The 15,296-nt window shown below is 38.8% G+C and overlaps 1 protein-coding gene across 1 annotated transcript in view; it reads right to left on the bottom strand.

The window, feature by feature from the left end:
- Positions 1 to 6,026, bottom strand: part of LOC139124484 (NADPH oxidase 5-like) — a 37,417-nt gene extending 31,391 nt beyond the window's left edge. Inside the window, exons 1-2 of the mRNA XM_070690625.1 lie at positions 5,893 to 6,026; positions 1,143 to 1,317 (exon numbers count right to left, since the gene is read on the bottom strand). Coding sequence (XP_070546726.1) covers positions 1,143 to 1,317; positions 5,893 to 5,965 — 248 coding nt within the window. The 5' untranslated portion in view covers positions 5,966 to 6,026. The remainder of the gene's footprint in view (positions 1 to 1,142; positions 1,318 to 5,892) is intronic.
- Positions 6,027 to 15,296: the final 9,270 nt, after the last annotated feature.

Here is a 15,296-nt window from a genome sequence, read left to right as displayed (position 1 = left end):
TCTCTTCTGATATACCACAAGTGGGGGTTCATTTTAAAGCTCTTGGTGAAAAAAACCTTTTCCATGGCTTAGTTTTTCGAAATTCTAAATTTCTTATTTTTCTCCATAAAGTTAACAAAGGGATGGTGGCCATTTTCAATTTCTAATATCGGTAAATCTTGGGTAATTCGTTTCTCTAGTACAAAAATTTGCATGGTGATCCCCTATTTTTATTCTTGATTTTGAAAGAGAATGATTGAAAGATTCCCTGAGGAAAGTTAGAGCAAAATTTTAAGATTTTCACTTTCGAGGTGCATACTACCTTAATATACAGCTCATTTGCATATTGAAAGAAGTTTTGTAATTAGTGATTAAACTGCGAAACTACTGTGCGAAAGTTGATGAAACCTGCTACATATAATGATCTGACAGATATCTGATTGTTCTGTGAAGCGTACTACTATGTAATGAACGTGTTGTAAACCACGTGAGCACATTCAGTTCTAATTACTAATTTCAAAATATTTCAAAAGACTGTCTAAACACTATAGCAACTATCAAAACGCCCTCAACTGATACATTTGTTGCGCTGTAGTAAGTCGTCTCCATCGGACTCGTAGTCACAACTTGTTTCACAACAACACTATCCTGGAAGTCAACATTTTTTGGGGGGGTGAAGACATGTATCCGGGAAAACCATGAAAACAATCTGAAGTATTAAGATTACAACAAATCAAAATCTACGAATGCAGAAGTGGCGATTCCGATGAACAATATTTTTTATTTTGTCTACCTAATCTGATTTTTTTGGAGTAGGCACCGTAGACCAGTGGGTAGGGCAACAGACTCACTATCAGAGGATGGTGGGTTCGAGACTTCGACTCTCTGTCGGAGGACGGTTAATTCAAGACTCTAGCACGGTGTTGTGCCCTTGAGCAAGGCACTTTACTCCTCATTGCTCCATTGGGGGTTAAGTGGGTTATGCGTACCTCGTCCTGTAATTGGGCTAACGCCCGTTGGATGATGGACTGATTAAAAAATAAAAATAAAAATAAAAAAAATATTTTTCATACTGAAAAGCTAACGATATTTCATGCCACTGGTGGTTATTTAATTATTTTCTTGATTTACAAAATGGTTTGTCTGAAACGACTGAAACATACCTGCCAATGCTGAGTTTTCGTTTGATGTAGCGGACGTGTTTTGATTCTCGTCTGCCTCTCTTCTGATTGGTCGGAGTTCGTTTCTCGGCGCCACAAGATGAGCGCGGCGAGTCAACTGTCGTGCAGCCTTTCTCAAATTGGCCACAGCGAACGTTCGACGAGGAGCTATCCTTTTCTATTGAAGACAGAAAATAAATAAATTATTCTTGGTCAATGATTTGTTGGCATATTAGGAAATGCTTTTTGCCAAAGTAAGAAAGAAAGAAAGGCTAAAAATAATAAATTTGTTTCTCATCCCTGTGTGCGCCAATCTCCACAAATCGCGCCAGCCTTCTTTCACGTTTGCTAACGAAACAACATACAGTGTGCTACGCACGGCAAACAGTGTAACATGTGGTATCTAAAGGACCGATGTACACACTGCACAGTTCTGAATAGTGAAGCTACCAGTGTCGTTTTGCTTCGGTATCAGCAGAACTACCGCAGCACGAAAACATTTCTGATTTCCATTTTGTAATGCAGATAGGTTCATCCTGTGGGATAAAAATGATATCAATATAAAAAAAGAACAACATAAAATTGCACCAGCGCATCATTCGCTTGTAAAACACATAAAACTATCTACTGTTGATTGACCAATCAGAGTGCTCAATTCAGGGTGTTTTATTTACTCGTAAAGCCTTGGTCACCAAATTCCAGAAACGAATGACAGCGCCGTAGTAAAGTATAGGTACAAACATAAACTAATGTGCCCTAGGGCATTTATAGGATGTTCTGTTACATTGGAAGGCTATTTCACAAATAAAAGTTTTAATTCATATCCTAAACATGTTACATTGACAAAGGGGACGGTTGACGTAAACACATTGAAAACGAAAATATTTCAGTTAGGGGCGATAGTTTTTAAGTCGTCGTACTCGGGCTCTTCTGGTATATAAAGCCTAAACCCTACGATAAAATGTCTCGGCCTGCGGCCTCGACATTTATCGTTGGGTTGGACTTTATATACCAGAATAGCCCTCGTACTCGGAGTTTATCCTATACATAATGCATGGGAAACAGTTTGGCATCATAAAAGACGTGAGTATTAATAAAGCCATGGTAGACTGCTGACCCAAAGAGAAGTTGAACTGTTGCGGGAAGGCCAGACCCATTAAATTATCGTTCGGCATCGGCAGCTATCGAGTATACAACGTAATGACCGCCACGCGACTGGGGTGCAGTCATAGTTGATGTTATTAGCCCACACTACACATTTTAACTTACAAATGACAATCTAGGTCAATGACTCTTTAATATGATGAACTCCAATTTATTTTATTCCACAGAGCAAGACAAAACGTTCTCACAACCATGACACTCCGTAATAAAATGTTATCTTCTCGTACACAGATACCACAAGTAGGCCTTCAATAATCACGAATTCATTTTGCCACTAAAATATAACCGACACTGGGAGGGGGCTGGAGTGATGATCTGATAATCAAAATTCTTTTTTTCAACACATGCACAAGAGGAAATGAAACATAAAATTGGATCCATCCGCACAGTTAAGACATTGTAACGAAAACCCATATAGGTTTTGAAAGCAGAGTCTCACTCTGTTCATGACCAAGAAGCGGACTATCCTTAGATGCACAGATTCAACTTTACTGAACGTAGCAAAAATCATATGGTTATAATTTATCTTGATGTTCAAGAAAATGTGACCAGTAACAGAACTGAAAAAAAAAAACACATTTCGATTTTTATTGAAAGGCACGATACCTTTTTGGCGGGAGAAAAAGCCCGCGCTGAAGAAAGAATGCAGGCCTAATAATAGATACTAGTGAGACGTTTCTCGATCTAAATTTACTTTATTTACTGTTTTGACAGGTTCCGTGGATTATAAATTCACTTTCCAACCTTCAGTTGCGTCATCATATCTAGATGACGTCACATTCAAAATACAATCGCGTCGCATTTAAACTTTTGATGACGTCTCGGTCAGAGTACAAGAGTATTTTGTTGTAGGCTCCGATTCGTGGTATTCGAAAGCGGACGATAAGCTTACGTTTGATCTTTGACGACAGATGTAGAGATTGGCAAACCATTAATTTTATAAATCTCGACCTTTTTTTATACGACCGCTGAAAACTGACGCAGGCATATCCGAGTTGCAGCCGAGGAAATTCCTTAGTTGAAAGTTGAGTTTCGGGCAGCTGTTAATGTTACGATAAACCGCTCGCGCCATAGTGAAGCGACTGGTCTTGCTCACTGTAGAGATGGACGCTGTAGTTACCGATGCGCGACAAAAGTAAAACCGACCAGCGAGAGAGATGTTGCACATGCATACACGGTCGATATTTGCATTGGTGGATAGAGTCAAAACGAAAGATCTGGATTTTGACAACTTCAGTCTCGACAATCTATTCCAAACCAAGAAGGTGGTAAACAAGAAAGTACACTTTTAGCAGGTTTTAGACTGACGAAAATTACACATTACATGCACTCAATCCCTTGAAAGTATCACTGCACGTTTAAGAAAATCGTCAACTCCTGCGCTTTCTCGCGCTTGCGCACGCTTGCATTTCAGAAAAGTTAAAGCTAATATTTCAACAATATAATGTTAGAAACACAGCAAAATATATTGAAAAAGCATTTCTTCGAAAAAAGAAAGTTTGCGTAGGCTCACTTAGGGTAATTTCTACCTTTGCTATTGTATATTGTACACCCTTTATCCTCTGTTTTTGTTTTCAAAGTGACATATAAGTCCATTGGGCTGGGAGGTTTTCTTATTCACATTGCTACGTTTGTTGTAAAGAAAATGTAATTATTGACCTCATGTCACTGTAATAAACTAGCTAGCTAACTATGTAAACCGTCTATAAATACCCTCAACGCAAACTTTGTCACAGACATGACGTCAGAACTTTCTCTAATACTTCTCATTGCGGCCGTCCTCCTCTTTGTATAAAGGCTAAAAAAAAAACATAATAAAATTTATTTGAATACAATGTCGGTCATTCTTGATGTGGTAGCACAGTTGAGACAAACGTATCAGTTCTATCCCCAGTCCGTAAAAATTGAGCACGCTCCATGGAGGGACCGCCCTCTACTTTAGCTTCACTGATGGCGCCATCGTATACCTGTGATAATTACCAAAGTTGCAATCGGCTGTCAACACTTTTTAACGACGAGGGTAACAATTGCATATGTTGTGTAAACCCTTAGATTGTTAGGAGGGTGTCCACAATGTGGCGATGTAAATCAAACCAACCCGGGCGTAGTGAACTATTCAAAAGTAGTGGCACGACACAGATAGTTGAGTTCATAAGTTAGCCACATTGTCGTCATTTAAAGGCCCGCCTGACACGTGACCCTGCGCCGTCTATTTATCTGATCGTGTTGTTGGGATCTTAGCTATGCGAATTGCTGTGTTTATTTGCCAGCCAAATATTGTGTCACGGGGGAGATATTTCAACGATTTTAGCTTGGAGGTTACCCAACTACTGTTCCATAACAGAGCAAAGTACACTCGTAACATTTTTCAACCAAAGTTGTACAAAGAGTCGTTTCACTATTAGCTGAACCATATCTATGTGATTAATCTGCGTTTTGTGGGATTTGAAGCGCGTCGGACCCTGGTTAAAAATTGCTTGTTTGTTTGTGAAAGTCCGTGTTTGTATTCACGCAGAAATAATATCAATTTTAATATTGCAAGAATAACGCACGGCATCTGCGAGAGGTACTGCAAAAAATAACGATTTGTTTTTGCGGGAAAAATTAATCTGATCTAAGCGGACACATTATAAAATACAGATATTAAACCATTCATAATCCTGACTGACATTCGGCAGCGACGAACCGACTTTTAAATAGTCACCTGTTTCATAACAGTGTTTTCAATGACAGTATGGGAGGGAATAGTTTCCTAAAAATCAGCAAATTTAACTTTTTGTTGAAAATTAATGCAGCTGTAAATACTGGAGAACCAGTGAAGAGGCAACTATCGCAAGGCCAGTGGACGACCACATTTCATAAATATAAACATGGCATCTCTACGTCATACAGTCATTCCGATTCAATGTGCAAAGCCCATCTCCTCGCCCTGCCTGCCATTTAATATTTCAGTGAATTGTCTTCACCATTTTCTTTCAGTATGTAATAACGCCAAGACTGTCTGTCTGTCTGTCTGTCTGCCTGACAGTGTTTGTCTGCCTCTGTTTTTTATCTGCCTGCCTTTCTGCATGCACGCGTGCAGCGTGCTCTGCAATCGTGTTATCCTCCTGTGTGAATTCGTCACTTCACATTCTCTCTCTCTCTCTCTCTCTCTCTCTCTCTCTCTCTCTCTCTCTCTCTCATATATATACATTTTGTCACATTCTGTTGTCTAAGGTTCTTGTACGGTCCTACACATGTCCCTATACGTCTCAATGATGCATGTCACGAGAACTATCTGGGTTGCACAGCAGTTGAAATTAATCCCACTCATATACAACGTTGACAAGACATATCACCAGACTACCGATGCAATAATTCTCGTGTGACACACTACCCTTAGCAAATGTTGCTGAAATTTCAAGTCTACGTTCACATCAATATATTTGTCCAACAAAAGCAGTTTTTCACGAGGTATGAAACACCAAAATGTCGATGATTTTTTTTTTCATTCCGTAGGTACACTGGAATTAATACCTGACAACAAATTATTCAAACGCAGCCTACCCAAAATTTTAACCGCCTTTTAAAAATTTCGAAAATAACTGACCTTGATTTGTGCTTTCGACAGCGGACACACTCATTTCAGAAATTCCTTCCTCTTGTTTAGTTCCAAGCGCCATATTCTAGTTCTTTGTGGACAAAGTTTTTGGTTGACACACGCTAAATAAGTTCCTGGTGGACACTGAGTCGCCAGTTCGTGCTATGTCCGCGCTTTTTTTTCATTCTTGATTTATGCTAATGGGTCGAGCCGAGCGCCTGGGGCGTTCTATATTAAGAATCGGATTGTGAATGAGATCTGAATCGTTGCTACGCAAATTGTTACAGTGTACCCCTTTGTTTGTTCAAAAGAGAGCTGAGCTGCTCGTCACGCGGAACGGCCAATTTTTCCTCTGAAAATATAAAGCCTTAGGTACAAAATGGCAAATAAAGTAACTAACTAACAAACGATGTTAAAGTTTACGATGTAGAAAAGATCAGATTCGCCGCCAAGTAAACTCCAAATCTTTCCTGAAATCGACGAATTCGGTTTTTGGCGTAATTTTTAGGGTTAGTTTTAGTACAGATATTGCGTGTTTTTGTACTCACAATTCAGAATTCGACGCGATCTTCGGATTTGGTTTTGTAGGTATGATCCCGAATTTTAAATTTGTTTTTTTTTTTATTCAGAAATCAAAATCGGAAAAAAAACAGAACAACGTTAAATTTTACACGGGTGCTGGGGAGTCTCGCAAGAAATTGTCACATTTGGATATCAACAGTGTAGTGGATCCTAATTGATGTCTTATATATACCTTTCTGTCGTGTTTTAATGGCGATAATCTTTATAAATATGCACTAGACGATATTTATGATCAGCAGTACATGTTTTAATGGTTCTAGGACAGTTACCACCCAGACAAATACCCTCTCTACAATCATCACAAGACATTTACCCCCGGTTAATTACCACCAACCATTTACCACCGAGTCATTTACCCCAATGGCATTTACCAAATTACCACCCGGATAATTACCCCCTAATACTATTTATAACGACAATATTGTTTTGTCGAAAATAATGTCAAATGGGAAATTATAAAAAACAAGGTTCCCGAACAATCGCGAAGACTGCCTTGGCAACTTTTCTAGTTCTCAGACTGTCTCCTGCTGGGTGCCACATGAACTACCATTTGCTATTCCTGGCAAGTGTTACCATACACTCTTTGGAAGCAAACCCGGACGCCCGAAACTAAACCACTACGCCACGCAGAGTTGTCTGCGGCTGTCAGTTGAAGTGTTAATCTTGAACTTGACATTGTATGTCTAACCATGCACTATATAATAAATTAATACTATAAATGAATAATAATAATAATAATAATAATAATAATAATAATAATAATAATAATAACTGTCCTGTTACCGTTTTAATCTGTAGACCGTCTGTGTGGTGGCACCACACATGCTGATTGAGACATTCTAAAAGTTATTGACAAAGCAATTGTAAAGACGGCACATTGCTGATTTGTTATGTATACTAGGCATACGATTTAATTTTATATGATTGAATAACATACTTATCGTAATGCCAACAGATAGTGACGATACTACCCTACAATGCGCAACACTCGGGGAAAAAACTTGTCGTTCATTTGAAGGCTGATAAAAGTCTTTTGACAAACACATCTAGAGGGCGGGAGAATTGACCGGGGCAGATTTGAAAAAAGTTCGAAAAACACTGAGATGGTAAGGAAAACTTGAATTTGTATTGGCGTCCGTCTCAGAATGCACAAAAAGCACCATTTTGTCTAACAATTAAACAAATCTACAGAAGTAGCCGCGACAGCCCCCTCCTATATCCACCCCTACTCACACACCATGTGTACCCTTTTCACCTACTACATTACGAGAGGTGTTGGATAATCAAAATAGGGTGAATTGAAACAGTGTATCCAAAATGATTGTTACATTATTTTACACGTGCGCTGAGCAACATGTGTGTCAAAAAATACTGGTACACGCCGAACAATATTAGCGCGATATTTAGCGATACACAAAAACCTATCATGTTGCGATATGAAAACATGTAGTGTGATTTTTGCGCATGATAATTGAAATACAGCCAAACCCCCTTCCCCCTCCCCCTAAACACACGGGGCACCTTTGGCAGCTTCATAATAATAATAATAATGTTTATTGCGCAACAACACACTTAAGAAGTGTGGTAAGGCAAAGGTAAGGCAAAAATACCTTTACGATTCAACGTTACAAGGATTAACAACAACGATGTAGTCGACTTCAAACCGTTCCTCTGCGACGACCAGTTCAAAGAGTTACAAGAGAAGGTCACAAGGTCAAGAGAAGTCTGAAATACATGTTGGGCGTGAAGGAACCGTTCAGGAAACCTGTCACCATGACAACTCGGCAGACAGACCCTGTGACATTTGTAACGATTTGAGTTAATCTTCGCTACACTGTAGATAACACGCGTGTAGATAACCAAATGTGACATATTTTATCGAGAGACTCCCCAGCATCCAAATAAAAGTTAAGATTGTTCGGTTTCTGTTGTCTCGATTATGATTTCTGAATTTTCAAAATCGAATTTTGAAATTCGAGACCGATACTGCACAACCAAATCTGGAAATCGTACTTTATTCTCAATATTTAGTACAAAAACGCAATATCTGAATGAAAACTAAACCAATAAATTAAAATTACGCCTAAAACCGAATTCGTCGATTTCAATAAATATTAGAATTTTACTTGACCGCCATTAGCCACGGACCGTGTATACCCACCAAATAACGTACGTTGGACGGAAAACTTATGAAAACCTTGGTATAACTAACTTTTTAAAGGTTGGAACACTGTTTTGACAAATACACAGACGCTGAGAACATTTTACACCAAAGCCGTATCCCTATCTAATATATAAATAAAATCCAGTGACAAGACTTCCTTTATAGTATAGGTCTGGGACGTGTTTGTAAAGTTGCCTTTTACGGGCGAAAGTCGAAGAGTTTGGCGGGTAAAAATGTACTAAATTTTCATTTGATCAATATTTCTTCCTCAAATTTTTGCTTTTCACCGTGACGTTTACTTCTAAGATAGGTTTGTTAATTGTCTCTTTAGAAAGGCTTACGCGCGCTTCCTGAAATAGCGATAGCAGAATGAAAACATAACACGTGCGCGTGGATTTTTACTGCAAAGATTGCTTTGAGATTAAAAGATTATTCCAAGTGAGAAAATTATCAAAAGACTAACTTTCCTATGAACAGATCTCTCACGGCAAAATCATGTTGTTCAATGTAAGCGGACGGCGTTTGATAGGGGAACTGATCAATATGTGATAGCGTTTTCAATTAGCAAAAAAAGCTCGATATCAAGTGTTATGACATACAAATGATAATAAGCTATTCCTGATTTTCCTCAACGAAATTACATTTGATGGTATTGATCTTACTTCATCGATCCCGAGAGAGAGAGAGAGAGAGAGAGAGAGAGAGAGAGAGAGGAGGAGAGAGAGAGAGAGAGAGAGGAGAGAGGAGAGAGAGAGGAGAGAGAGAGAGAGGGAGAGAGAGGGAGAGAGAGAGAGAGAGAGAGAGAGAGAGAGAGAGAGAGAGGGAGGTGGGGGAGGGACAGACAGACAAACAGAGACAGACAGATAGACAGACAGACAGACAGACAGACAGACAGAGACAGACAGACAGACAGAGAGGGACAGAGATGACAAAAGCACAGACATGCATCAAGTCAGACAGACAGATTGACAGACAGAGGTGGAGTGAGGGAGGAGGGAGGGCAGGAGACAGTACTTTTGGCCACATTTTAAAAATCCTATGACGTTGTTCTCTGAATGAGCGGCCTTGTAAACAATGTTGCTATGACGACTCACATGTAAAAAGACGACCCGTTGACACTTTCCCAAACAATGTTTACCACAACAACTTGAAGCCAACGCGAGGTCGCAAAAATCAACCTCAATTGGCTGCACTGATGCACGTAGCAATTTGGATAGAGATATACCAGGGAAAGCTAAAGGAAAACTTCGCGGCATGCATTATCCATATGATAAATAGTCAACTGCTGACTCTGTTTGGTTTGTTGACGTGCGTAGAACCATATCAGTCTGCTTTGATTCATCGATGGTTTGTCTATATAACCCGACAGCTACGTCTTTTGGTCAGTTTACATTACAACTATATATAGCTGTATATCTGTATAATGTATATATATTATTCCACATATTTTCGATGCCAAATTGTTTGTTTATTTATGTAGTCTGTGTCAATAAATTTCCTTTCGAACTCATGAACCTAAAGTCTATGTGCATGCTCACTATATTGTATAATATTTGGACGCAGAGGTCTGATTGGAATCAAAAATATGACGGGCTAGTTATTTGATTGAATACGTACAGATATCGTTGTCACAAAGTGGAAAATCGATTGCGAACATGCTTTCGAAGCATGCGCAGAACCAAAAGTATTGACGCAGATGAGTTGTTGTATTTATTGCTGTAAAGTCTCGCCGAAGTGAAAGATAAAACTTCATCATAACTCTTTATGAATATTAGTATTTTTTGTGCTGACAGTTTATAATAGTTTCTTTTTCTACCCCAACTCCAGCCAATCATGTTCAAAATGCAGAGTGGTCAAATTGTCGACAGAGAATTTTGTGTATGTGATATCCAATGTTATTTTCAAAGCTCTAAAATTTAGTCCTGACACAAATGCGTTTTTCAAAGATTGAATTGGATGCTATACAAAATTCATTGTTTTTTGGGGGGGTTTTGGGGTTTTTTTTGTTTTTTTTGCAATTCCGATACTTTGTATTGCAACACACACACAAAAACCACGGACAACAAAATTCACTCGTTTTCAGACATGAAGTCGCGATGAAAATGTTATCACAAGCCACAGCTGTTTAGGCTCATGTGCCTCATGGACAGAAAGTCGGTGTTTCTCAATGTTTTAATTTTTTCTGGTCAACCACTTCCGGGAGCTTATTTTGAATATCATTGAATAAATAATATTTTTACTGATTTAATCTTTGGAAAACAGAATCTATAATTTTCTCCAGGGATTGCGCCCATTCTGATGTCAAGTATAGGTAAGCATATGGCAAGTGCCAAATTTTTCCACGATGACCCCTGATTGTTATGATTGATAACGAAAGGAAATGGTTTACAGTTTCTGTAAGCAACAATGTTCGAGCAGAAGTCGGATTCTTTCAATTGCAAGACGCGAACTACTTTATTTTGGGATAAAATGAGTGAGCAAGTGTTCTTGAGTAACAATTATATGGAACTTCTTGTCTCACTGCATGTTTTATTAAGGGATTATGCGCTTCGGAAGTGAAAAACTTAAACGTTTTCCCAAACTTTACTTAATGAAACCTTCAACCTTCCTCTTGCCAAGTAAACAATAAAAATAAGGGGTCAATATGAAAATTTGGTACAAGAGAAACAAATCACCTAAAATTTACCGATATTTGAAATTCAAAGTGGCCGCCATCCGTGTGTTAACTCTGTCGGGAAAGTAACATTTTCGATGTACGAGAAAAAATAGAATGGTGCAATTTGTTTCTTACACCAAGAGCTTTAAAATAAACCCCCACAAGCGGTATATCAGAAAATAATTTCTCAAATTTGAGGGTCCGAATATCTGTTACCGAGGCGCGTTCTACAGGAGGTAGGGACTGCAGCTGATACAAGAAAAAATTGACATAAATGAAGAACTTACTCGAGAATCTTGTGCATGTGTATTTTCTGAAACACTAATACTTTGTTAAAAACCTGGCTTAATTTCACTTCAAGTGTGCGACCTTTTTGAGGTACAAGTATGGCATAAATTATCGTAGTATATTTTCGAAACGGTTTTGTAAATAAACGTAGATGGGAAATGACAAGCCGCCAGTGTTACCGAAGCAAGATGCCACAATAGGATAAGATATTGCGTACGAGATAGAGACAATTTTTTCGGTTATCGCGATCTATTGTTACAGACATACGCATGCGTACGAGATAAGTGACTTTCGCACAGCAGTGCCCACAGTTCATCACAAACTAGCCAGCGACAGCTGAGCGATGGCGACCCTGATAACAACAAACGAACCAGACAATGCTTCGATAGTAAATCACGCGTTGTGTTGCTGATAGTGTACACTAGAATGCACCACGGACGCGACCAACTCAGCTATGGCCTTGGAATGGAATGGAAAAGGGACTCCAACATTTCATTGTAAGGGGTGGCCAGTCTTCATATGAGAGAGAGAGAGAGAGAGAGAGAGAGAGAGAGAGAGAGAGAGAGAGCGCCTAAAACTTATGAAACTGCTTTCCTCCATTACCAAAAATACTAAAAAGGATAAGAAAGCAAATCTAAAGCGCATGGCTTTGCCAAATATATAAAAAAAAACGAAAATAAACACTTTCGCCGCGATCGTTTGTCTAAAAACCGCGTAAAATTTACAGTATTACACCAAGTTTCTTTTTTTCAGATATGAAATCTCTTTACGAGGACGAATGAAGCAAATTGTAATATCTGTTATGCAGTGATTGAAATTAGTCTTGCTATAATCTACACCGTCACAGAGGTTTAACTATCAACGGCGCAATGAGGTAAGTGAGTCAAAATTAGCAAAGATCAGTGTCTTTTGCAACTGAACTCAAGTTGTGATTGTATAACGCTGACATGTAAAAGTTATGAAACGGCTTGATGATATACGAACAAATGTTTTGAATTTTATCTTTTATTAATGTTACGCACGAGAAACTCGGACTAGGGCATTAATTTGTAACGATTTATTGGTGCTGTCGCTACGGAAGTTTGAAAGCGGCCTACGTAAGTTTGCGATCTATTTTTAGTTGAATTCTCGCTGATACCACTGATCATAGCAGTTGTCACTTTTGCTGACGTCATGATAGCGGGTACTACGATATGATAAAACAGATAATTAATGCATAAACAGACAAAAGGCAAAGACCGATTGTAGATGTAGTAGCAGGCAAGACGGAACAACATGACCCTGCAAATTGAGAAAATTTTTATTCGGTCTTTCACGCAAATGCACGACTGATGGCCGAAAAAAACGACTGTTGAATCTCTCATAAAATATATCAATGTCATGAAAAATCAAAAAAAAGTTCGTTACATCTTGAAATATAAGAAACATTTGCGTTTTGAAATGAGGAAATTTTGACGATCCCTCCAAAGGTCTTTGGCCTACACCAAACCATGGACAAACGACTCGATGTCGCGATCAAAAGGAGGAATAGGAAATCTTGTTGTGATTTTCTATGGTACTATTAAAACTATAATAGTATTTTCTCTGTAATTTGCATATTAAAGGTTAAATGTCACGTTCCGAATATATTTTAATAGTAGAATGCAAACACAAGCGACCTTATTGAATGGAAAGAAAACAAATTTTGTTGATGTGGTAGAGATTTCCTTACACACAAGACAAATTTTAGCTCCAGTGTTTACAACGCCGCTGCATATGTCTTATCATTGTTTGTTTGTCCTTGAACATAAGCAAAAGCTACTGATGATATTCAACAGGAATTCGCCAGAGATGTTACGGAGTTTGAAGAACGGAAAAGAGTTGGTTAAGGAGGCTTTCAAAATAACCGTAAGCACTCATATCTACTGCTGTCGAACAGTTGTGAATACTGACTCGCAGCTGTGTCACAACAGCGCTAGCTAATATACGCATTGTCACCCACAAAAGAAATCCGGTCAGAAGGGGAAAAGATATAGGGTGCAGGATAATGTCTATCGCATGGTGAGCTTCTCAGACAGACAAAGAGACAGAGAGACAGACATGAGGACGGACAGACAAAGATACACCCAACAAGGAAAGGCGGTATAACTGCCGAATGCAGTACTCTCAGCGACACGTGTTATCATTATTCAAGTCCAAAGACTCCTGAAGATAAGCATATGGATGCCAGATAAACAGTTGAACTTTAATACGACCTATGTTAATGTTTCACGATTACTAGGTTTGTACTTGTTCGTGTGCATTTTTTTCAATTAAGTGCAAACCTGATATTCAGAATGTGTTCTGGGTAAGGGTACTCTTGCTGACATAGTCATCCATTTCTTGCTGTAGGCAAGTTTGTAGAGTATTGGTGTTTGCTTCCTGAAAGCAATTAGCGATGACGACTCGGAGACAGCCGTCGATGGACCAGCCATCCGAGACAAGTATTTCAAAACCGCTTGCTGTTGCTCATTGTGTCTGTTTACAAGTACACGGTCCTTACTCACCGTCCCATATCAGACCACCATTGTATGCGAGACGAGTGCGATTTAGGGACAGATATTGGGACTCTAAATTTTTTTATAATGCTGCAAAAGTCTCCTCGTTTTGAAGATTGTGGAATAAATTAAGTTTCAATAGCTTTGCTTCCAAATATTGATAATTTTAAGGTAATTTTTCTAAAATCAAATAATGTAAATGAACCAAGCGATCTCCTGATTTTTATCAGTGATTTAGATTAAAATAGAGAAAAGTTTCTTTTTGAGACAAATTTCAAAACTTCCAGTTTCGAGACGTGTAACCCTTTAACTAAATCGATGCCGAAGACAAGGTACAGTGCTACAGTGGTCACGCTACACAGGGCACTCTCCTGTGTTGTTTTTGTGAAATCTTTAACCCCCTAGTTCGATTTGTAGCGATTTGTACCGTGACAAGGGCCTGCAGTAACACGTCTAGGATACAACTAAAGAGATAGCGCGCTTCAAATTGTTTGACTCTGTTGGCCTAAAACAGTCCACACAAACAACACACTAACAAAGTAAAGTAAATATAAGAAAAATCTTTTCCCGACTGGCATTCTGCGCCTTGGGGACAGATATTCAGACTATCAAATTTTTACAATATTCCTTTGGTCTATCACTTTTGAGGGCTCATTTTGAAGCTTATGGAGTAAATAATTTTTTTGTGAAAATCGGAATGAATTTCCTCATGCAGATAACACAGGGATGGCGGCCATTTTGAATTTCAAGTTTCATTGTTGTTGGGTAATTTGTTTCTGTAGTACCCAAATTTGCACGATGACCCCCCCCCCCTTCCTTCGATTTTTATTCTTGATTTCAAAGAGAATACATGTGGTTGAACGTTTTCTTCAGCGAAAGTTGGGTCTCTCTCATATCGAGGTGCGAATTACCTTAATAGGAAACGCTTCCTCTGTCGTCTTAATTTCAACACAGCGTTGGTGGCGCTCACTGGTCATCTGTTCACATCCGTTCAGGGCGACCGCGTAAGTACATGACATGCAGAAAACAACGCGTTCACACTCACTGTACGAGATTTACACGGATTGTCAATACCACAAAGTGTATTTTATCGATCGGCCCTCAAAATATGTACAGCTGCTGGTACACTTCCAGTTGTTGGACTTTTCAATCAAATGTTCGGCATTCACTGTTTGTATTGACCGTGAGACCGAAATGCAAACTTACA

This window comes from Ptychodera flava (assembly GCF_041260155.1).
Source record: "Ptychodera flava strain L36383 chromosome 23 unlocalized genomic scaffold, AS_Pfla_20210202 Scaffold_24__1_contigs__length_23054250_pilon, whole genome shotgun sequence".
Classification (NCBI taxonomy): Eukaryota; Metazoa; Hemichordata; class Enteropneusta; family Ptychoderidae; genus Ptychodera; species Ptychodera flava.
Note: the sequence above shows the minus strand (reverse complement) of the source record. Positions and strands in the feature narration are given on the sequence as shown.